We start from the raw sequence: 25,732 nt of genomic DNA, 5'->3' as shown, positions 1-25,732 counted from the left end.
TAAATGCTGTGGCCCATAAGACTTTCCCACTGTTACTTCCCATAGTAGGCATAGGAAAGGACCTGTTCCAGATCTCTCTCTCCTTCAGTGGAGTGGCAGTTTCATTGTCACATTCCAAGTGTGTGTTTGTTCAGTGCTGCTTTGCTCTGGCTAACCATTCTTTGTCTTGCTACTTTAACAGCATTTTAGCCTGGCCATCACTTCCAGAGTTAGTACTGGTTTTGGAAGTTGATTTTTCATCCTGTTGTAAGGCCAGCACCATTGCATAAAGGGATAAAGTCCTAACTACAGCCCATGTGACCCAGGTTTGATTAGTGTCTCCAGCATCTGAGGAATTGGCAAGGGGAGAGTGGGCATGCCCATCCTGGGTGGATAGCAGGGCATACATTCGGATGCACTTGAAATGGGAGACATTGCCTTCAGGGAGGGAGGGCTTTAGCTGAATTGCCAAAAAGGTGGCACAAAATACCATTATGCTGATTGCATTAATGTTATGTGAATGAGTAGGGGAGGGAACTTAATGGTATAACACAACCCATGGCAGAAATATGCTGATGCCCTAGGGTGCCTTGATCTCTTCACTGGCCCAAAGATGGATCAGAGAAAGTCTGGTAGAGGTTTGTCAAGTTCACTAGACCCCAGTGAACAAGGAAAGGCTCCCAGCAGTAGCCAGTGGACTGCTGTGGGGGAGGGGGAAATATTAAAAAAAATAAAAAACTTAAGCTTACTGTTCTAGTTGAATAAGGTCCTACTGGTCAAGATTATCCTGTAGAAGAGAAATCGTTAAGTATAAACCTGTCAGAAATCCAGATTATTGAGAGAATCTCTGCTAGAAGGATTACTTCATATTTGTATTCCCCCTTTGAGATTAATCAGAGTTGAATTTTCAGCCCTCTGCTATTCCTTGGATGTTTTGTGTTTCAGTCACCACACTTGGGTTATCCTGCCAGGGGTAGCCCTCAGTTGGCCCGAATACCAGAGGCTTAGTATTTCTGCGTTGGTTGCTTTCACTCCAGGACTGACGTCAGGTCGTCAATGGTATAAAATCAGGAAGCCGACGCCATTACATTAGTCTTTCTTGCCGAGGAGCCCAAAGCAGAAGCAGTTCGCACAAGTGCCGGTCGGCCGCTACCAGAGTTTTCGTTTCTGAATTGAAGTTGAAGTCTTCTAAAACTAAAGACCCCATTGGGGATCCTTTTTCTTGCTCTAACTGATGTCAGAAAAAGTTAACAATTGTCTCGCCTGTGGAAAGCAAATACCACACCAAGATTTCCATTCTTACTGCATCACCTGTTTAGGCCCAGACCACAACGTCCCTCGCTGTCAGTTTTGTGCTTTGTTCAATGCCAGAACTATACATCGTCGAGCCCTTATTGTAGCTAAATATTTTTGCTGTTGATTTCCGTATTCCAAAATGGCTCCGGTAAGCCATCCAACTTCTGATCTTCCGAAAAAACGTAAGGATAAAGGCAGAGACAGACCGCACAGGTCCAAAACTGCCAACGAGACTTCCATTAAGCTAATCGCCAGTTCACCGGTCCTCAGTGAGGCGCTTTCACTGCCCCTGATGCCCGCTTCTGTGGATTCACAGGCCGCTACTGAAACCTGTTCGGAGTCCTGTATGCCATGAGACTCTTTTTTGACCAAGGATCCTCTGGATGTCTCTACCTTGGATGGGTCCAGAGCTGCTGAGCAGGCACCGGCTTCTGAGGAAGTTCTTCGTACTACCGATATTCGACACAAACCTACAACTTCTTTCGCATCTTCAGCTCTTTCTAAAACTATTGAGTTTAAGGCCCAGGGTACGAACTATGCCTAAAAAAAAACGACCCAAGCTCAAGCACCTGCTTCCATGCCTCAATCTTAAATGCTTAAAATGGCGGAAGACCTTATCATGCTTATTAGGGGAAGCCAGCCTACCCCTTCCAAAAGAAAATGAGACTTGTCTCCAGCAGTTTTATCTGACCAGGAGTCTGATGACTCTGAGGTTTCTGAATATGAAGACATGCAACCCTTGCCTCTTTATGAGGATTCAGATGCAGAGGAATCCATTCCTTCTGCCTCTCCTCCAGAGGATTTTTTCATTTGGTGAAGCCCTACATACTTTAAGGGAGCATTTCCAATGAGAATGTCAGGACTATCCTCAGTTCAAAAAGAGACTCTGGGAATTCTTAGATTTACCACAGCACAGACCTTTAGCCATTCCTCCTGTCCTGGATGTTGTGGATGATGTCTTTGTGGAATCCAGTTTAACTCCTGTCACCCTCCCACCTGCTCCCAGGAAACCTGACAGGTATTAGGGTCCCTGACTCACACAAATTTATTTTCAAAAATCCTACTGCTGACCCAGAGGTCATCCCCCAAGGACCTAAAGGAATTAAAGCAACCACAGCTGAGAATCCCACCCCGTCGGACAGGGATTCCCGAACTTTAGACAGATGGGGTAAAAAAGCATACACCTCTACAACTCTTAACATTAGAGCACTAAATTGTCAGTTCCACATGCTGAAATACCAGCAACATATAATGGAACTCCTTAAACAAAAATTATCTACCTTTCCGGCTTGTGCAGAAAATAAAGAATTACAGGAGCATATGCATTCTGCAAGCCAAGTTACTAAACACACCTTGCAATAATGTGGCTTTGACTCCTTAGAAGCATCGTGCAGGGCAGCAGTCACAGGTTCTGTACTTAGAAGGCATGCTTGTCTTAAGGAACAGACCTTGTCAGACCATGTCAAATCAAAACTGTTGGACGCACTATTGAACAAAGACAGTTTGTTTGGCACCAAAGCAGAAGAGGTCTTAAAAAAGATGGAATAAAAAGCTAAATCTATGCAGACAGTTAAAGACTTCTTGCAGGTCCAGCCTCCGAGGTTCAGTAGGCATTGCCCCTCCAAGCACTGGTCCTTTCCGGCCCCCTCAAGGCCAGCTCAGACAAGACCTAGGGGAAGCAGACCCCCCCCCCCCCCCCCCCCCCCAGGCAGCAGTCCCGGGGAATGCAGAGATCTAAGCAATGGAGTTCTTCCACTTCAAAAACAGGGAGTGCTTAGTCACCTCCATATGGAAAGAACTCGCAATGACTTTACAACTCAACCCCTTACCTCTGCCCACCTGCTTGTGCCCCTAGGAGAAAAATTCTCCTCCCATGCAAAAAGCTAAGTCTCCATCACCAACGACCGATGAGTCCTCAACATAGTGTCCCAGGGATATAAATTTTATTTCCACACTCTGCCAACCCCAAAAAAGTTCCCAGTGGACAGAGGCCCAATACCAAGTCCATTCCCTGCTCTCCATGAGGGCAATACAGCCTGTTCCTGCAGACCAGCTAGGCCAAGGTTTCTATTCCTGGATTTTCCTGTTACCCAGAAAAAAGGGCACCTGGCACCCAATCCTGGATCTATCAATTCTAAACATCATCTTGGTGATACCAAAATTCAAAATGCTCACCCTCCAGCAGCTTCTTCCTATGCTATCCAAGGATGCTTGGTTTAGCCACCTTAGACCTAAAAGAGGCCTTACCTACACATCCCTGTCAGGGATTATTGCAGGAAATATCTACATTTCAGGGCAAGATCTATGCACTTTCAGTTCTCTGCGTTTCCCTTTATCCTCTGCTCCCAGAGTTTTCACAAAATGTCTGGCTCCAGCTATTGCTTTTCGCAGACAAAGGAATATTCACATTTACCCCTACATTCAGGCAGACAGGAAAAGCTCTTACAGCACCTGTCCTTTGTAAAGGACCTACTGACCTCCCTGGGGTATACTATAAATGAAAAGAAATCAAAACTAGTCCCCACTCAAAAAATTGTATTCCTGGGAGCAAGCCTGGCACAGGATCCCAGATGGCATTCCGTACTCCAGAAAAACAAGCCTACCTGACAGGCTACTTCTCTCAACTAGCCACCAGAACCCAGGTAAGGAAAGTCCTGCAAGCTCTAGGGTTCATGGCATCCTGCATTCTACTCATTCCATATGCCAGACTGCATATGAGGAAACTTTAATGGTACCTAAAGAGCCTTTGGTGTCAACACTCTCAGGACCTGGAAACTATCATACCTTGTCTAAGGAAAGATTTTCTTGGGTGGGCAACAGCATGCAACCACAAGGAGGGCCTTCCCATTTCACAACCCCACACTGCCCAGACCCTAACCATAGATGCGTCAGATTATGCCTGGGGTGCACACCTGGATGGCAGGTGCATTCAGGCCCATTGGAGCCCAAATCAAATACATCTGCACATCAATCAAAAAGAGACGCTAGCTGTTCAGCATGCTTTAACAGCTTTCAGACCCCTACTCTGCCCAGGGCCTCTACTGATCAAAACAGACAACACCACAGTGAATGTGGTACATCGACAAGCAAGGAGGAACTCACTTTTATCCCCTCTGCAGACTAGCCATGACCCTTTGGCACACTGCTTCAGCCATGCAAATTCACCTGCAAGCACAATTCCTGCCAGGCTCCCAAAACTCTCTGGCAGACAACTTAAGCAGAAACCTCCTAGACCACATGAGTGGCAGCTAGACCACAGCACCTTCAACTTTGTAACCCAGAAATGCGGCACCCTGAAGATGGACCTCTTTGCCTCCCACAACAATCACCAGCTCAGCAAATTCTGCACCAGGGAACCTCACAGCAAGGCCTGGAAAGTGGATGCGTATCCTTCCATTGGGTAAACCTCTTGATCTATGTATTTCCCCCACTACCTCTACTTACAAGAGTAATACTAAAAATAAGGGATGAAAAACCAAGAACAATCTTGATTGCCCCAGACTGTCGATGCCAACACTGGTACCCACTACTGCGCAGTCTGTCACCTTTGCCTCCATGGCACCTACCTCAGATCCCAACTCTTCTGACCCAGCAGAATGGCGAATTCATGGATCCACAATTGCAGACCCTGAACCTGGCAGCCTGGCTTATTCCCTGACCTCTCCTCCTGTGGCCAGCCTAAGCAAGCAAGTCCTGGATGTTATATGTGAGGCCAGATGCCCCAGCACTAGAAAATCCTATGCTGACAAGTGGAAAAGGTTTTGCACCTGGATCCAGGCTAAAGGAGCTGAAACAGCACAGCCTTCCCTACCTCTCATCTTGCATTACCTAGCAGACCTACTACACAGGGGCCTATCCTCCTAGTCTATTAAAATTCATGCCTCTGCCATCTCTGCTCGTTACAGCACAGAGCCACCTCTCTTTTCTCACCCTCTCATCAAACAGTTTCTAAGAGGGGCTAACAATTTAAGGCCACCCAGAAGAGCTCCTACCCCAGCTTTGGGACCTTAACTTTGTATTGGAAAAGCTCACACTACCCCCCTTTGAGCCTGCAGCTTCAGCAGAGTTAAAATCCTCTGTTGGAAAACAGCCTTGCTTCTAGCCATCTCTTAAGCTTACAAGAATGTCATAGCTTCAAGCACTCATGACTGTAGAGCCGTTCATCATTTTTCATGCTGACAGAGTCTCCCTCAGGATTAACCCAACGTTCATGTCTAAAGTGGTGTCCAGTGTGGCTCTTAACCAATCTATTCATTTGCCCACCTTTTTCCCTAACCCTCAAAACAAGGGGGAAAGGATTCTGCATTCTCTAGATGTGCACAGACAGCTCAGATTCTACCTGGATATGACTAAATCTTTTAGGAAAACTGACCAATTGCTAGTCAGCTTTGCAGCAGGGGCAGAGGGCAAGGCCATATCCAAACAAACAATCTCCAAATGGATAGCACACTGTATCCATTTCTGTTACAAATACCATGGGAAACCACCCCCTAAGGGGATCAGGACACATTCCACCAGGGCAACCTCCACCTCTGCAGCTTTTCTCAGAGGGGTCCCTACCAGGGACATCCTGGAGGCTGCAGCATGGAGTTCTGTTCATACCTTCACCAAGCATTACCACCTACCTGTCTTCTCCAAATCCAGGGCAGGCTTTGCAACCACAGTCTTGCAGGGCATCCTAGCCAGCCCCAAGTCTTCTTGACTACCTCCACCCTTTATTCAGCTTTGGGAATCAACCCAAGTGTGATGAATGCAGCAGTGAAACACGAAGAACATAGTACAGTTGTGTACACTTAACATAAATGTAGATGTTCGAGTGTATTCACTGTTGCAGTCCTGGCTTCCCACCCTCCATTCCCCTTGTCTCTTTCTCTCTCTTCCTCACTCCTTACAGGGATTTTTGGTATTTACTTTCTACTGGTGGTGTTCTTCTACCATAACCTAGCTCCCTATTTGGGGGCTCCTGACATTTGGAGCAAGAAAAACTGATGTAGTGGCATCGGCCGCGTGATTTTATACCACTGATGACCTAACGTCAGTCCTGGAGTGACTGCAACTGATGCAGAAATACTAAGCCTGTGGTATTCGGGCCGACTGAGGGCTACCCTTGGCCGGATAACCCAAGTGTGATGACTGCAGCAGTGAATTAATTCGAACATCTACATTTATGGTAAGTGTACACAACTGTACTTTCCCAATTATGACCATTGCCAGGGTGCACTGATGAACTTTCAGTACAGCTCTTCCCTAAAAGAGCCCTACAGTGATGACTGTTCAACCCATAGTGGTGGGCTGGGAGCTGTATAAAACGTCTTAAAGTTTTTTTTTTGGTGAATGACATCAGATGTCAGAATACTCTGGATGAATAAGGACCCTGCTAGCTGAAATGTATCTCTTATAAATGTTGATTTACACTAGGTTCCTATATAACAACCCTTACACTTGCTGGACTGGCCTCATGGTACAATCCTTGAAAGGCCCTTCTCATGTTATCTTAACACCACCCTAATCTGTGCCAGCAGATGTTCAGGATATCTCTTTTTTTTTTTTTTTTTTATTAAGATATTTCTATCTTAGCTGAATTGTGGGTTCAATAGGAACTGCTAGAGCTGATGCTTGTTGCAGACTTTGAAACTTCATATTATCAGCAACTGTATGTTTATCATAAGGATCACAGCTGCAGCATTATTTATCAAGGAGAACTAGTCACAGAGAAACATTTGCCCTTCTTGTTTGACTGATCCTGCTTTTGAACATCCCCACAGTGTACTTGAACTCCTCCTTTTGTGTAGAAGACATCAGAGACCCAGTTAAGAGTGCACAGCCCATGTCATTTTCAGTTTTTTCCCCCTAACAAAGTGATCACTTCTCAGTATGTCTGTTCATCACTCCTTTACAGGCAGTTTCCACATAACAAGTGCCCTTTCTCTCTTACTTCATTTGGTACGTGTTATTGTGACTTCTGTTGTTGATGCTACTGTTTATTTACTGTATATTTGTACATAGGTAGTCAGTTGAGGTCCATGGTTTTCCCTTGGTGTAATATTGCCATGTCTCCTTATGCTTGCAGTTTGCTGCCTTAAACAAAAGACACTTCTTTGACAGGCTTGTTACCTTCAGGATTTTTTTCGAACATAAGCATTAACCATTAAATCTGATGAAGAAACATTTTAAGAGGAAGGAAAAAGCTATGTCAGAATTACATAAAAGGTAGCTATAACCCCCCGGTATAAAAAAACCTAGACGGACTGCTGTTCTTTTTTACATGCCATACATGTGACGGTCATTTTGAGAAATGCATTCCTAAAACCAGCCCTAACCCCTAAGAAACCAGATAGATTTTACAGGGTGTGGGATAATTGTAACTGCTTTCACAGACATCCAGTCACTGATATGTCATTTTTGTCTGTGGATGCTTTGAGGAGATCCATCCTAGCTTACAGGTCTCAATACTTTCCCTAATGATAAACCAAGTTACTACACCATTTTGGAAAGATTTATGTACATTTTCTGCACTGGCCATGTAAGCAATAAAGTACCAAACATGACTGAACACATCAGGTTATCCTTGGACAATGGAGAATGGACAAGTGAAAATCCTGATGAGCCCCTGAAGGACAATATCAACTAGTCATTAATGTTGATGAACATGTCATTAAATGTGGTTATGATGCAGTTCATGTAAATAACAGGAGAACAAAGTTGTAGGAGTGATCATTAGTAAGTCTGTTAGGCTTGCAATCCTGCCTCTTCCATGTGATGTTAGTGACAGCTATTGAATATCTCTTTGGGCAAGGATTTATTGATGTTCTAAGTGTTTCACTGTTGCAGTCATCACACTTAGGTTGTTTACCTGCAGGTAGCCCTCAGTCAGCCCGAATACCAGAGACTTAGTATTTCTGCGTTGGATGCTGTCGCTCCAGGATTGACATCAGGTCGTCAGGGGTATGAAAACAGGCAGCTGATGCCATTACATCAGTCTTTCTTGCCGAGGAGCCCGAAGCAGTTCGCAAGTGCCGGTCGGCCACTACCTGAATTTTTATTTATGAATTTAATAATCCTGAAGTCTTCTAAAGCTAAGTACCCCTTTGTGGATCTTTTTTTCTTGCTCTAACCAATGTCAGAAAAAGATAACAATTGTCTTGCCTGTGGAAAGCAAATACCTCACAGAGATTTTCATTCTTACTGTGTCACCTGTTTAGGCCCAGACCACAACGTCCCTCGCTGTCAGTTTTGTGCCTTATTTAATGCCCAAATCATTCGTTGTCAGGCTCTCTTCGTTGCTAAATTCTTTCACTCTCGATGTCCATATTCTGAAATGGCTTCAGTAAGCCATCCGACTACCGATATTCCGAAAAAATATAAAGATAAAGACAGACATACCGCATAGGTCCAAAACTGCCGACTTTGCTTCTATTAAGCTAGTCACCAGTCCGCCGGTACTCAGTGAGGCATTTTTGCAGCCTCTGATGCCCACTTCAGTGGATTCACAGGCCTCTACTGAGACCCATTCGGAGTCCGGTATGCTGCAAGATTCTTCTTCGACTATGGAACCTGCGGCTGTCTCTACCTTGGATGGGTCCAGAGCCGCTGAGCAGGCACTGGCTTCTGAGGCAGTTATTCGCTCAACCAATGTTCAACTCAAACAGACGACTTTTTTTTAACCAAAACTACCGAGTTTCTTAGGCCCAGAGTACGCACTACGCCTAGAAAACCGACGACCAAAGGTCATGCACCTGCTCCCATGGCACAAAAACAAATGCTTAGAATGGCTGAAGACCTTATTATGCTGATTAGGGGAAGCCAGCCTTCCCCTGCTAAGAGACAGAGTCCAGTCCCCTTCAGCTTCTACAGACCAGGAGTCCGATGACTCTGAAATTTCTGGTTATGAAGACATGCCCTTATCTGCTTATGAGGATTCAGATGCAGAAGAATCCATTCCCTCTGCCTCCCCCTCAAGAGGAGTTTGCTTTTGGTGAAACCTTGCTTACCTTACGAGAGCATTTTCACTGGAAATGCCAAGACTATCCTCAGTCCAAAAAGAGACTCAGAGAATTTCTAGAGTTGCCTCAACACAGGCCCTTAGCAATACCCCCTGTCCTGAATGTTGTGGATGATGTTTTTATGGAATCCAGTCGTACTCCTGACACTTTACTTCCTGCCCCTAGGAAACCAGACAGGTACTACAGAGTACCTGACACTTACAAATTTCTTTTCAAGAATCTTACTGCTGACCCAGAGATCATTTCCCAGGGGCCTAAAGGTATCAAGGCTACTACAGCCAAGAATCCCACCCCTTCGGACAGGGACTTCAGAGCTTTCGACAGATGGGGTAAGAAGGTATATACCTCTGCAACTCTTGCTATTAGGGCATTGAATTGTCAGTTTCACATGCTGAAGTACCAGCAACATATTCTGGAACTTATTAAACAAAAACTGGCAACATTTTCAGACTGTGCAGAAAATAAAGAATTGCAGGAGCTTCTGTACTCTGCAAGCCAAGTCAGCAAGCATGCTTTCCAGTGTGGCTTTGATGCCCTAGAAGCATCTTGCCGGGCAGCTGTCACTGGCTCTGTAGTGAGAAGACATGCTTGGCTGAAGGAGCAGACCTTGCCAGACCATGTCAAATTGTTACTAGATGCTCCTTTGAATAAGGAATGTTTGTTTGGCACCAAAGCAGAAGAGGTTCTTAAAAACATGGAAGAAAAAGCTAAGTCTTTGCAGACTGTTAAAGAATTCTTACAAGTGCAAGCCCCTAGATTCAGTACACATTGCCCTTCCAAACACTGGTCCTTTCCAGCCCCCTCCAGGCCTTCTCAAACCAGACCCAGGGGAAACTGACCACCCATACTACAGTCTCAGGGTATGCAGAGATCTAAGCAATGGAGTGCCCCCACCCTTAAAGCAGGGAGTGGTAAGCCACCTCCTTACGGAAAAGTCTCACAGTGACTTCTTTACTTCACTCCCTAGCCCTGCCCAATTGCTTGTGCCCCTAGGAGGGAAACTTGCACTTCATGCAAAAAACTGGATGCCCATCACTCAGGACTGGTGGGTCCTCAACATTCTATTCCCATGGGTACAAATTTTATTTCCATTCACTGCCAACCCCAAGTGGGTTTCCAGACCTTCATCCAAACCAGTGGGCAGAGGCTCAAAACAAAGTGCTTTCCCTACTCAATATCAGAGCTATTCAGCCGGTTCCAGTAGAACAGAGGGGTCAAGGATTCTACTCCAGACTCTTCCTGGTACCCAGGAAAGAGGGCTCTTGGCACCCAATTCTGGATCTTTCCATTTTTGACACCTTCCTGGTGGTACCAAAATTCAAAATGCTTACCCTGCAGCAGCTTCTTTCTATGCTAGCCAAGGATGCCTGGTTAGTCACCCTAGACTTAAAAGAAGCCTATTTGCATATCCCCATAAGGGAATCATGCAGGAAGTATCTACGTTTCAGGGTAGGGTCTATGCATTATCAGTTATCTGCACTTCCCTTTGGCTTACCTACTGCACCCAGAGTATTCACAAAATGCCTGGCTCCAGCCATTGCATACTACAGGCAGAGAAATATCCAAATTTACCTGTACTTGGACGACTGCCTGATTCAGGCGGACAGTCAGGAATTGCTGCTGCAGTACCTGACATTTGTGAAAAACCTTCTCACCTCCTTTGGGGTACACCATCAACGAAAAGAAATCAAAACTGGTACCCAGTCAAAAGATTGTATTCCAGGGAGCAAGCTTGGACACAACTTCCCAGATGGCATTCCTCACCTCAGAAAAACAAGTCTGTCTGACAAACTACTTCAAACAAATGGCCACCAGAACCCATCTATCTGCAAGAAAAATCTTCAAACAAATGGCCACCAGAACCCATCTATCTGCAAGAAAAATACTGCAAGCCCTAGGGTTCATGGCCTCATGTACTGCTGATTCCATATGCAAGACTGCATATGAGGAAACTCCAATGGTACTTAAAAAGTCTTTGGATGTCAACATTCTCAGGACCTGGAAACAGTCATTCCTATCATACCTGTCTAAGGACAGAGTTCCTCTGGTGGGCAGAAACATGCAACCACAACAAGGGACTGCCATTTACTCAACCCCAAGCTGCCCAGACCCTAACCACAGATGCATCAGACTATGCCTGGGGGGCACACATGGACAGAAAATGTATTCAGGGCCACTGGAGCGCAAGTCAAATTCATCTGCACATCAACCAAAAAGACATGCAATCTGTACAGAATGCCCTGACAGCTTTCGGATCCCTAATCTTTCCAGGACAACTGCTAATAAAAACAGACAACACCACAGTTATGTGGTACATCAATAAGCAGGGGGGAACCCATTCCTACCCACTTTGCAGGCTAGCCATGGCCTTGTGGAACATGGCCTTCAACATTCAAGTCCATCTGCAAGCTCAATTCCTGCCAGGCAAACAAAACTTACTGGCAGACGACTTAAGCAGAAATCTCCTAGACCCACACAAGTGGTAATTGGAGCACAGCACCTTCAACCTTCTGATTCAGAAATGGGGGACCCCAGAGGTGGATCTCTTTGCCTCCCCCTACAACCACCAGCTCAGCAAATTCTGCACCAGGAATCCTCACAGCAGGGCCTGGAAAGTGGATGCCCTATTTTTTCAGTGGGTAAATCTCTCAATCTATGCCTTTCCCTCTCTGCCCCTCCTTTCAAGAGTATTACTCAAGATAAAGCAGGACGGACCAAGGACAATTCTGATTGCCCCAGACTGGTCACGCCAGCACTGGTACCCACTCCTGTGCAGCCTGACATCAATGCCACCCTGGCACCTACATCAGAATTCAACCCTCCTCTCTCAGTAGGAGGGACAGATTCTGCATCCACAATTGCAAACCCTAAATCTTGCAGTCTGGCTTATTCCTTGAATTCTTCTCCAGCAACCTTAAGCAAACGGGTGCTGGACGTCATTCGTGAAGCCAGAAGACCCAGTACAAGAAAATCCTATGCTGATAAGTGAAAAATGTTATGCTCATGGATTCAGTCTAAAGGAGAGGACACAACACTGCCCTATCTGCCTCTTATACTGGATTACCTAGCAGATCTACTCTACAAAGGCCAGTCCTTCTCCTCCATTAAGATACATGCCTCAGGCATTTCTGCTCATTACAACACTGAGCCACCTCTCTTCTTGCACGCTCTTATCAAACAGTTCCTGAGAGGGGCAAACAACTTAAGGCCACCAAGGAGAGCACCCACCTCTGCTTGGGACCTTAACTTTGTACTGGAAAAGCTCATGCTTTCCCCCTTTGATCCTGCTGCATCAGCAGAGTTAAAATTCATCTCTTGGAAAACAGCCTTGCTTCTAGCCATCACTTCAGCTAGAAGAGTGTCTGAGCTACAAGCAGTCGTGGCTGTGGAACCCTTCATTATTTTCCACGTTGACAGGGTTTCCCTCAGGACTTAACCCTTCCTTTATGCCCAAAGTGGTGTCCAGTGTGGCTCTCAATCAATCCATCCATTTGCCAACCCTCTTCCCTAATCCTCAAAATAAAGGGGAAAGGATTCTGCATTCCTTGGATGTGCGCAGACAGCTCAGATTCTACCTTGATAGGACTAAGCCCTTCAGAAAATATGACCAGTTACTAGTCAGCTTTGCAACAGGGGCAGAGGGCAAGGCCATTTTAAAACAAACCATTTCCAAGTGGATAGCACACTGCATCCATTTCTACTACAAGCACCATAGGAAACCAACCCTTCAGGGGGTCAGAACACATTCCACTAGTGCAACATCTACCTCTACAGCATTTCTGAAGAGAATCCCTACCAGGGATATCCTGGAGGCTGCTACCTGGGGTTCTGTACACACTTTCACCAAGCATTATCACCTGCCTATCTTTTCCAAATCCAGGGCAGGATTTGCTACAGCAGTCCTGCAAGGCATACTAGCCAGCCATAACTCTTCTTGACTGCCTCCACCCTTCTTCAGCTTTGGGAATCCACCCTAAGTGTGATGACTGCAACAGTGAAACACGAAGAACATAGTACAGTTGTGTACACTTACCATAAGTGTAGATGTTCGAGTGTATTTACTGTTGCAGTCCTGGTTTCCCTCCCTCCAGCCCCCTGGTTTTCTCTCTCTCTCCTATCTATGGCTATTACTAACCCCTTCTGGGGTATTGGTATTTACTTTTTACTGGTGGTGTGTCCCCCCCCCATAAACTAGCTCCCTATTTGGGGGGGTTCCTGACATTTGGGGCAAGAAAAACTGATGTAATGGCGTCGGCTTCATGTTTTTATGCCCCTGAAGACCTGACGTCAGTCCTGGAATGACAGCATCTGACGCAGAAGTACCAAGTCTCTGATATTTGGGCCAACTGAGGGCTACCTGCAGGCAGATAACCCCAGTGTGATGACTGCAACAGTGAATACATTCAAACATCTACATTTATGGTAAGTGTACACAACTGTACTTTTTGCCCCATTCCCAGGAAATTTTCAAGAAACTGGATGAGAAGAGAGAAACAGAGGAGGCTTTCACACTGTTCCAACCACAAGTTGTTTGGTATGTCCTACAAAGCAGTGACATTTCCACAGAATGCAGTCTAAGACATATCTATTCTAAGACAGATCTATTCTGACAGAACAAGGAATTTGACTGACAAGATGGTATAGATAAGGGCTGGTATTGAGATGGAGGGGCTCTAGACAGTACTAACTGTTCTATCTCTTCTTTTTCCATCAACCCACTCCACATGTTTTGGATGTGAGGTTATCCCACTGCAAAATGAACTTACTACTGTGGGCAAATAGGTAAGGGAGTTTCTATCTATAGGCTAAAAAAAGAGTTCAGGACCTTCTTCCTGTTCTTGGACATGCTGCATGTCCAAGCAAACCAAGTATGTTGGCACAGTAAATTTTAGCTTAGCTTTTACAATATAGAACCACAGAAAGTTTTCCCTTAGAGGAACAGGAATTGTTTTCTATTATAGACTGTTCCTAGTCCCATAAAATATGATCCCTGGAAGCCCATACTAGGTTGAACAAGCTTTTAAAGGTAACCAGATTCATAATGCTTACCTTGTAGACACTGGTTGTATTAAGTGCTATGTTGGACATACGGGATCTTGTAGATACTTTCACATATCCTCCTATCCACAAAGATCATAGATGTCTCCTGTGCTTCAGTGTAGACTGGGTACCCTCCAGTCACTTTGCCATTTTGTATTTACACTGTTTGTTGAGTGCTTACCAGATGTTTGGCCACCAGTGTTTACCTAAATTAGTAGTAGAGGAATTCTTATTTATTTGTGTGTAGGCTGCTGCTTGATCCAAGCACAAACCTACACAGCAGGTGCAAAGGGGATTTGCAGTGCTATGTCCTTTGCCTGACTATCTTATTTTTCTCAGTGATAATGTTTAAACTGAGACTAACAGTTCAAGTAGCTCTGTAATGCAGAGGGGCAACAAAACCCTGAGACTGGTGCAGGCAATCCTTTTTTGATTAGCAGCTCAGGTGCCTATAAGAGTTGGTGGGTTGGATAGGAATGATGACGTTTAAGTCTACTCCTTTCTTCTTTTGGAGAGGATATGCTTAGTGACATGCTGAGGTGTTAGGGTGGTTCACTGTAGTCTCAATGGATTCTGTTGCTTAGAACACTGACAGATCTAGGCATGTCATCACCTACGTTGGGCACAGTGATTGTGCTAGACCATACCTTGTGACATTTAGTAACAAATGCAATGTCAGATATGCAAGACCATACCTTATGGGATTTAGTAACAATTGCAGTGTCAGATATGCTGGACTGGAAAGATGCTGTTTACATATCCCCTTTGTGGGAGAAGATACAATTAGTTACACCAAGAGAAGAACCTTTTCATTTGAATAAGATTTTCAGTTACTAGTCTTATTGGTCTCCTGCACAATGTGAATCACAACCTCAAAGAACATGTCCCTAAAAAATACAGTGCTGACCGCATCCAAGGAGGCTGACATGATCCCAGAAGGAACTGTGAAGTTCATCTATCTAAGGGACCTGCAGAGCTTTCAAAGCGGAAATGGTGTCTCCTTGCTCAGCTAAGTTAGCAATGGAAAACCGTCTGCTCAGCCATTGAAAGGCTACCAGAATCAGGCTTGCTTTTTAATCTCTCTTGTCTTACATGAATATGGGGATGGAGGGAGTAAGCAGGAAGGCATACAGGAGAGCTGCTGCCCAAGGGGTGGAGAAGATGTTCATTGCATAGTAATTAAGTACAGAATTGCTCCAATTGGTAATATTCTGGTGATGCAAATAGTTTTGCATCTGGGGTACTCCCATCTCCATTTTAGGCTTTAAAATTTCTGCATGTCGGCTGGACAGAGATCTCAGTGAGTTCCCCTCACTTGATGTTTTTCGTGTTTCACTGTTGCAGTCATCTCATTTGGGTTATCTGCTTGCAGTAGCCCTCAGTCGGCCTGATTATCAAAGTCTTGGGTCCTGCGTCAGTTGCTCTCTCATCTTCCATGACGTCAGGTAGTCAGGGGTATAAAGCATGCAGCCAACACCATTACATCAGTCTTTATTGCCGTGCAGTGCCCGAAGCAAAAGCAGTTCGCAAGTGCCAGTCGGCTGACTCCTGAAATTTTCATTTTCGAGTTTCAGAACCAAAGTCTTCAACCAAAGCTAAGCATCCCATTGGGGAAAACTTTTCTTGCTCTAAACTGATGTCAGTAAAAGTCAATAATTGTATTTCTTGTGGAAAGCAAATACCTCATAAAGATTTTCATTCGTACTGTAGTCCTTGCCTAGGCCCTGACCATGATGTACCTCGCTGTCGGTTTTGTGCCTTATTTAAACAACAAACTGTTCATCGTCAGTATATTTACGCTTCTAAATATTTTGGTACTCGATTCAGTTATCCAGATAGGTCTTCGGTAAGCCACCTAACTACTGACATTCCGAAAAAACACAAAGATAAAGACCGCCTAGGTCCAAAGCTGCCGACAAAGGTTCTCCTAAGCTAGCCACCAGTTTGCCGGTACTCAGTGAGGTGCTTTCGCAGCCTCTGATACCTGCTACTTCTGATTTGCAGGCCTCTACTGAGACCCATTCGGAGTCCAGTATGCCGTGAGATGCTTCAACTGTGGAACCTGCGGATGTCTCTACTTTGGATGGGTCCGGAGCCACTGGCTTCTGAGGGTGTATTCAGGCCTACTGACTTGCATATTAAACCTACGTCATCTTCTTCAAGGCCTAAAACTCGATCCATGCCTAGAAAACCAATGCCCAGACTGCATGGTCAGGCCTCTGTGCCTAAAAAACAAATGATAAGAATGGCTGAAGACCTTATTACTTTAATCAGGGGAAGCCAGCATTCCCCCTCTAAGAGACCTAGAACTGAATTTGCCTATGATACTTCTGATCAGGATTCTGAAATATCTGTTTCTTCTGATGACCAGGATTTACCCTTATCTACCTATGAGGATTCTGATGCAGAGTACTCTATTCCCTCTACTTCCCCTCCAGAGGATTTCTCTCTTGGTGAAACCTTGCATACTCTTAGGGAGCATTTTCGCTGGGAAAGCCAGGATTACTCTGATTCTAAAAAGAGGCTTAGGGATTTCTTACTCCTGCCCCAACACAGGCCTTTAGCTATCCCCCCTGTACTGGACATTGTTGATGATGCCTTTTCGGAATCTAGCTTGGCCCCTGACTCCTTACCTCCTGCTCCCAGAAAACCTGATAGATATTTCCGGGTTCCTGACTCTTACAAGTTCCTTTTTAAAAATCCTACTGTGGATCCTGAGACCATTTCACAGGGACCCAAGGGCATTAAGGCTACTTCTGCCAAAAATCCTACCCCCTCTGATAGAGATTCCAGGGCACTGGATAGATGGGGTAAGAAGGTATACACTTCTGCAACCTTGGCCATTAGGGCCTTAAACTGCCAGTTTCATATGTTCAAGTATCAGCAGCATATTATTGGATTGCTTAAACAGAAAATGATGTTGATTCCTGACTCTGCTGAAAGTAAGGATTTACAGGATTTAATGCATTCTGCTGAACAAGTTAGAAAACATACTTTGCAATTTTGATTCATTAGAGGCATCTTCCAGGGCTGCTGTCACTGGGTCTGTACTTAAAAGGCATGCTTGGCTTAAGGAGCAATGTTTGCCAGATCATGTTAAAGCTAAATTGCTGGATGCTCCCTTAAATCAGGACCACCTGTGTGTCGTCAAAGCAGAAGTAGTACTTAAAAAGATGGAGGAATAAACTAAATCTATGCAAACTGTTAAAGATTTCCCACAAGTACAGCCTCCAAGATTTAGTAGGCATTGGCTCTCTAAGAATTGGCCCTTACTGCCTCTTCCAGGCCTTCTCAGTACAAACCCAAAACCAGCAGAACACCCAGGCTTCAGTCCCAAGGTACGCACAGGACTAAGCAGTGGGGGGATCCCACTTCCAAATCAGGGAGTAGTAAGACTCCCCCCTATGGTAAACTGTCTCAATATTTAACTTTAAAACTTCCAAGCCCTTCTCAACTGACTGCTCCTTCAGGGGGAAAGATTGCTCTGCAGGCAAAAAACTGGGAACTCATTACCCAGTACAAATGGGTTTTAAATATAGTTTCCCAAGTATACAGATTCCACTTCCACATGTTACCAACCCCAAACATTTGGCCAGATCTACTCCCAAATCAGTGGGCAGAGGCTCAAAAGCAAGTACTCTCTCAAGTATAAGGGCTATTCAAACTGTTCCAGAAGAGGAAAGGGGACAAGGTTTCTACTCAAGACTTTTCCTGGTACTCAGAAAAGACAACTCATGGCGTCCTATCCTGGACCTTTCTATCCTAAACACCTTTTTGGTGATCCCAAAATTCAAGATGCTAACTCTTCACCAGTTGCTTCCTATGCTAGGCAAGGATGCCTGGTTGGCAACACTGGATTTAAAAGAAGCCTACCTGCACATCCCAATCAGGGAATCTTGCAGAAGATACCTACGCTTCAAAGCAGGCTACATGCACTATCAGTTCTCTGCACTGCCCTTTGGCTTATCTACTGCACCCAGGGTATTCACAGAGTGCCCAGCTCCAGTCGTTGCATTTTGCAGGCAAAGAAATATTCAAATTTACCCATACCTGGGTGATTGTCTAATTCAGGCAGAAAGCCAGGACATACTTTTGAATCATGTGGCATTTGTACAAAAGGTGCTAACTTGTCTGGGGTACACCATAAACGAAAAGAAATCACATCTTGTACCCTGTCAACAAATTATATTCCTGGGAGCAACCTTGAACACAACTTCCCAGATGGCTTTCCTCATGCCAGAGAAACAAATTAATTTGACAGCATACTTCAAACTAATGGCCACAGAAACCCTGCTATCTGCAAGGTAAATACTGCAAGCCTTGGGGTTCATGGCCTCTTGCATTCTCCTAATTCCATATGCAAGACTGCATATGAGGAAACTACAATGGTATCTAAAAAGCCTATGGTGTCAACATTCTCGGGATCTAGAAGCAATGATTCCTATCATACCTTGCCTACAGTTAGAGTTCCTTTGGTGGACAGAGGCCTGTCACCAAAACAAGGGAATACCATTCACTCTACCCCCTGCCACCCAAACCCTAACAACAGACCTATCAGACTATGCATTGGGGGGGGGGGGTCGCTCACCTGGCAGGGAAGTACATTCAGGGCAAATGGAACCCAAGTCAAATGCTCCTGCATATCAATCAAAAAGAAATGTTAGCTGTACAGAGTGCTCTGACAGCCTTCAAGGACCACATTCTTCCAGGACAATTAATGGTAAAGACGGACAACACCACTGTTATGTGGTACATAAACAAGCAGGGGGGTACCCACTCATACCCCCTCTGCAGACTAGCCATGGCTGTGTGGAACACAGTCTTGAGCTACCAAGTCCATCTACAGGCTCAGTTCCTGCCTGGAAAGCTAAATACACTGGCAGACGAACTAAGCTGAAGTCTCATGGACCCACACGAGTGGAAACTGTGACCAAAGACATTCACCATGTTGATAAACAAATGGGGGAGCCCAGATATAGACCTGTTTGCCTCCCCCCAGAACTACCAATTGGACAAATTCTGCACAAGGACTCCCCACAAACAAGCTTGGAAAGTGGATGCCCTGTCCTGTCATTTTTATGCATTTCCTCCTCTGCCTCTCCTCACCAAAGTACTACTAAAAATCAAACAGGACAAACCAAGGACGATACTAATTGCACCAGACTGGCCACGCCAACACTCTAGTATCCCCTCTTGCACAGTGTGTCACTGCTGGCACCATGGCACCTGCTTCAGACCCCAACCCTGCTGTCCCAGCAGGAGGGCCAGATTCTGCATCCTCAGCTTCAAACCCTGAACCTGGCAGCCTGGCTAATTACCTGATCTCTCCATTACCGTCCCTCAGTAAACAAGTGTTGGATATCATTCTGGAGGCAAGGAGGCCTAGTACTAGGAAATCTTATGCTGAATAATGGAAAAGATTCTGTTCCTGGAACCAAACTCAAGGGACAGGCACAGCAGCACCCAATTTACCTCAGATTCTATAATACTTAGCTGAGATGCTTCACAAGGGCCTTTCCTTTTCCTGCATCAAAATTCATGCCTCAGCCATTTCAGCTCATTACAACACAGAACCACCCCTCTTCTCTCATCCACTGCTCAAGCAGTTAATTAGAGGGGTCAAAAACTTAAGACCACCCAGGAGAGCCCCAACTCCAGCCTTGGACCTTAACTTTGTATTGGAAAAACTCACTCTACCTCCTTTTGAGCCAGCTGCAAGTGCAGAGTTAAAATTCCTTTCTTGGAAAACAGCCTTCCTTTTAGCAATCACTTCAGCAAGAAGGGTGTCTGAATTACAGGCCCTTATGGCAGTGGAGCCATTCATCATCTTACATGCTGACAGGGTGTCCCTCAGGACCAATCCCTCCTTCATGCTCAAAGTAGTATCCAGTGTGGCTCTTAATCAGTCCATTAATTTGCCAACCTTCTTTTGTAATCCACAGAACAAAGGGGAATAGATACTGCACTCCTTAGATGTGCACAGACAACTTAGATATTACTTGGACAGGACTAAACCTCAAAGGAAATCTGAACACCTGCTGGTGGCATTTGCTGCAGGGGCAGAGGGGAAGGCCATTTCAAAGCAAACCATTTCTAAATGGATAGGCCATTGCATTCATTTCTGCTATAAGCACCATGGAAAACCTATCCCACAGGGGATAAGACCACACTCAACCAGGGCTGCATCTACCTCTACAGCCTTTCTCAGAGGTGTCCCTACCAGGGACATCCTAGAAGCTGCTACCTGGAGTTCTGTACATACTTTCACCAAGCATTACCATTTGTCAATTTTCTCTAAATCCAGAGCTGGTTTTGCCACTGCAGTCTTGCAGGGCCTTATAGCTGGTCCTAATGCTATCGGAATTCCTCCTCCCATCCTTAGCTTTGGGAATATACCCAAATATGATGACTGCAATAGTGAAACACGAAGAACATAGTACAGTTGTGTACACTTACCATAATTGTAGATGTTCAAGTGTATTCATTGTTGCAGTCTTGGTTACCCTCCCTCCAGCCCCCTGACTTCTTTTGGCTATACCTCTTTACTATGCTTAAAAGCTTTTTGGTGTATTTGCTTTTTTGTTGGAGGTATAACCTTGTGTGTGTGTGTGTGTGTGTGTGTGTGTGTGTGTAATTGCTTCCCATTAGGGGGGCACCTGACATCTGGGGCAAGAAAAACTGATGTAATGGCATCGGCTGCATGCTTTATACCCCTGACTACCTGACGTCATGGAAGATGAGACAGCAACCGACGCAGGACCCAATACTTTGATAATCAGGCTGACTGAGGGCTACTGCAAGCAGATAACTCAAATGTGATGACTGCAGCAGTTAATACACTCGAACATCTACGTTTATGGTAAGTGTACACAACTGTACGTTTGTGTACCATATGACCTTGGTATTGTCTGTGACTACCTTTAATGTGCCTGGGTGCCTTGACTGTTATGAATTAAGGCCACGCTGCTTATGGTTTTAGAAGTGCAATGTAAACCCCTCCTCCATGCTAGGCCTGAAGCATATCTCTGTGTCTGCATACTTTCTGGGGTTATAAATGTTATTCCTTTATTGTTCAGAATCTGGTTAGACCACCAGCTGAATTATCGCCTAACAGATGGTGTTAGTGGTTATATTTTAACCAGGAGGAGGTTATGCTATACCCAGAGATTTTAGAAATACAACAATATTTATTTTGTAAAATGTGGCCTTGGGTTACATTAGCCTAGATTTAGAAACGAAGCCCAGATTCTTTAGTAATGTGTGGCATGTCTTGCACGCTGTCTATGCCAGAATGTACAAGAACAATCCCAAATAAATAACACTGTCCCTGGATAAGAACATTTGAGTTTAAGTCTTTTGCCGCCAGGAAGAGCTATGAAATCTTGTGAGATCTGTGATGTCAGGCTTAATTTTATTTTTTTCTTTTTGCAATGTAATGTAAGGACTTTGAGTATAACTTACTGTTGTTGCACTGCATCGCTTCATGAGCTCAGCTTAACCCTAGTCAGTGTAGGCCTGTATGAAAAAGTCTGGCTGTAATTCTGCAAGCCAGGGTCACCAATCCTCTGTATAGCTGGAAAAACAAATGATATGGATCTGGGAGACAGGACTAGAGAGCCACCATAGCTACTCATACTGGTTTGGCTTAATTATAGAAAGAAATACCTATGTTCCTCTGTGCAAAGGGACATCATCTGAGAGGTTGCTAAATGTTGTAAGATATGGTCTAGCAGTAGCACTGCCCCACACCTAGGTAATGATGGTACTCAGGACTGTCCTCATGTCTACTCTTCTGAGCCCTGGCCTCCATCAAAACTACAGTAAATAGCCACTGACCGTAGTATGTCACTCCCCTTCTCCACACCACAAAGAGAGATAAGCAGGCTTAAACCACATTGTTCCTCTGCTACCCCTGCCAACTCTCACAGGTGCCTGAGCAGCTAATCAAACAAGAATTGCCTGCACCACAGTCAAGGGTTTGTTGAACCAACAGCTGCTTCATAGTGAACTCTCTTGCCTCTGTTAACATGCAGTTGCCAGCCATTGTAGTCTGCCTTGGTGCCCCTCTTTTGTCTGCCCATTCTTCAGAGAAACAGTTTGACAGGGGTCTTACACCCCCATCACCTTTTGAAGCTTGTGCTGCCTTCATGAGACATCTCCTTTCAAGCCTGGTAAATTTGTGGCCCTCAAGTTTTTATCTTGTAAAACTTTTCAGTGGCCTTTACATCAGCCGGGTGGATGTTAGACATGCAAACTTTAATATGCAGAGAGACATGTAGAAGTTTTCCTTAATGACGGGATAAGCATTAGAACTGACCCTCATACTTCAAGAAATTTCTATCAGAATTGACATCAAATGATACTGTGCAGTTGCAAGTTTTCTGTCTCAATCTCTAGAACAAGTAAGAGGCACTCTTATGTTTTCTTGATGTGCACAGACAGCTGTGATTCAGTATAGAAAGGAAAAAGTGCTTCAAGCAGTCTGATCAGCTATTTGTTTATTTAATGCAGTCAACCTGGGTAGGCCTTTACCCAAACAGACATTATCAAAGTGCCTGCTTAATTGCTCTACATTTTGCTGTGTCAGCATTGGCAGGGCAGAAGATATAATAGCAGTCTTCTTTAGGAATATTTCAGCTTTGAGTAATCGTGAAACAGCCATCTTGTTTATTGTCCACACCTTTCCTAAACTATAACAGACTGGAAGGTTAGTCCAGGAGCAGGGCAGTCCACCACTGTAATATTTAATCAGGATATGCTGTAACCTATATTGGAGTGGCTGACTTCTGTAGTGTATGATGCGTACACCTTTCCCCTAAAAATGACAGCCCCTTTCCTTTTCCACCTGGTTGGCCTGAGAGTAGAGGAGGGTAATGCACAGGATTCTTTCCTACTCTTTCTTCTTATGCTAACATTTAGAATAGTGAGTACCTCAAAAATTTAGAACCCCTCTGGGCCTGTAGGGCTCTAATCTCTTTCACATTCAAGTCATTGTGACAAACTTTTTAGGTCCTTCTGTGATTCTCTTACTGAGGACCAGGGGAAGCAGATGTGCCTTTACTGAGCACACTTAATTGTTCTGAAACAGAACTGAAATGTGAAAAGTAGTCCTATCTTTAAGATATTGAAATTAGAGTTGGGAGTAAACATAAATAAAGGTGAACATATTTGAATAAACACAACCTGCAGACTATGTGTATTTTATTGATATTTAAACATGTTATTTGTTAAACAAAAGTATTTAGTTTTAGTGGCAACAGATCACACATATAAGTAAGTGTAAGGCATGTTTTAAGCACTTTAACTGCATAACCAAAGTATTTTATTCAGTCTTAAACAGTATAATGTTGATTTGTTTTTTCTTTTTAATAACAGGCAGTGGCCAATCCTGACATTGCTGCTAGAAAGAAACTGAAGAAACACAAGAATAAAATTGAAGCAAAGAAACGAAAAATAGAGTTTCTGCGACCAGATTACAAGGCCAAGAAGAAAAGAAGCCACATTTCAAAGGAATTTACAGAAGCGGAATGAAAGCACAATCATTAATTTATCATGAGGAGTTATGACTTTATGAATTTCCAGAAACTATTTTACCATGCTGTGAGGGACAGTTGGACTTTTTTAAATAATGTAATGCTGTGAAATTTTCAGCTGTTTGGGGAAATCTCATCCACTGCATCCTAGAATTACATCAAAGTGCAAGATGCTACAGCATCACACTCACTCTACAGAGAGGTGTGGGAGTGATATATAAGATACCACTGGAGATGTACAGTTATGTTTCATTCTAAAAAAGCAGCCTTGTCAGTGCTTCATGGTCACTGAAATGTACCTATGTACAGTTCAATGTACAAAAACTTTTACCTTTTATAATTAAATGTACTATAGAAAGGTGAGTTTTGTATATTAATACAATGTGTGCTTCATTTTTCAGTGGTGTGTGGCACCAGAGTAGTCCATTACATAACCTTACAACTAACCCCCTCTTATAGACAAATTGCATATTTCTGTACTATTAGGGACTGGAGCTTTGAAATTAGCACTAGTGATCAGAGGTTCAATCTTCAATTGTAATTTTGAAACACCCCATACACTTTTTCTTCAGTCTTGCAAAAGGCTGTTGGGTGAACAGCTGCCTTTAAAGACTAGAAATGCTGTGCCAGTGACATAAGGTGAGCTTCTACTTCTTTAATAAGAATGTGTGAAACTCAGTTGATCAACATTTTCTGGGACATAATTGGAGATGTTGGATATTTTGGGATGCAGCAGTGCAAAGACTACGTCTGAAGGACTAAGGGCGATTGGACCACATTAGTTACAACTTACAAGGATGGTAATTCAGAGAGACACCGTGAAGATTGAATCCAAGATCATTTTCTCTGGTAACTGGCTTATTAGTGTGATCAGTTAGGCATTATCCATGCATTCAAATGCACACAGAAATCGATTTCAAAAACAGGCCCTGTTTCCAGTCTTTCTCACAAAGCTGCAATTTGTCAGCATACCAAAGAAAGTGTGAGAGAGGTTTTTATATCCCGTGGCATTGAAGTAGAAACATTTTAACTCAGATTAGCTTGGTAAAGATGAAGGTGAACAATTTTGTAGCTTATTATAATAGCAGTTGTTGAAGTCTGTGTAGAAGGATGATTTAGCAGTTTTGTCTTTTCCAACACCTTTATTAAATAATCACTGACGACATAGGCCTGCATACATTAATGTAAAAGAAAACAAAGCTAACATTTCCATTTACATACATTATACATCATGTGTTCTTATTTATAACCATTAGTCTGGTTTCTGCTTACCTTTAAACCTGTGTCCAACTCCTGAACATTATTCTGCATGTATTGTTCCCACAATTTCCATTTATTTGTATATAACTTGCTCCTTCCCTTTTCTAAACATTACACTTTCAGTTCTTTTGTGTCTCTTACAATATTCAGTACCTCAAATAGTTAGTTTAGACTTTCCTTTACATTTTCTAGTAATTGCTTTTTTGGTAGACACAAAATTAAACTTAAGGCATTAATATTGTCTAGGCAATCCAGATCTGGTGTACCAGCTCAAAAGAATCATTTCTAGTTGCACCCATTAGCTCACCCAATATTTCTAGAGTACTCTATAGATAATTTTTAAAATGTCAAGTCATTACCCTTCCAAAATATATATTCCCAGTTACCTTGGGTTATAAAAATATCTATGCAAACACTTCCAAGCAAAGATCCTAAACCTTCTGGACTTGGTTGCATACTTGGAAGCCCCACATATATCTTCCCATTGTTCCCTTGTAAATTGCTTATCCAATTTCTCTTCCCAATCTTTTCCAACATCCTCTGATTGATTATTATAGTTATCATGCAATATCTATTATGCCCTACTAATTATCCCTTTTTTTGACAGCAGCTTTTCTTTTA

At 43.9% G+C, this 25,732-nt stretch overlaps 1 protein-coding gene across 1 annotated transcript in view; it reads left to right on the top strand.

The window, feature by feature from the left end:
• The window catches only part of UTP20 (UTP20 small subunit processome component), a gene marked incomplete in the record, with an annotated part of 2,478,305 nt that extends 2,454,077 nt beyond the window's left edge, over nt 1-24,228 (top strand). The window contains 1 exon segment of the mRNA XM_044087776.1: nt 23,694-24,228. Coding sequence (XP_043943711.1) covers nt 23,694-23,849 — 156 coding nt within the window.
• Between the last annotated feature and the right edge of the window lie 1,504 nt (nt 24,229-25,732).

This window comes from Protopterus annectens, chromosome 11.part0 (assembly GCF_019279795.1).
Source record: "Protopterus annectens isolate FY-2018-M chromosome 11.part0, PAN1.0, whole genome shotgun sequence".
Classification (NCBI taxonomy): Eukaryota; Metazoa; Chordata; order Ceratodontiformes; family Protopteridae; genus Protopterus; species Protopterus annectens.
This window is presented reverse-complemented; position numbering and strand designations above follow the sequence as displayed.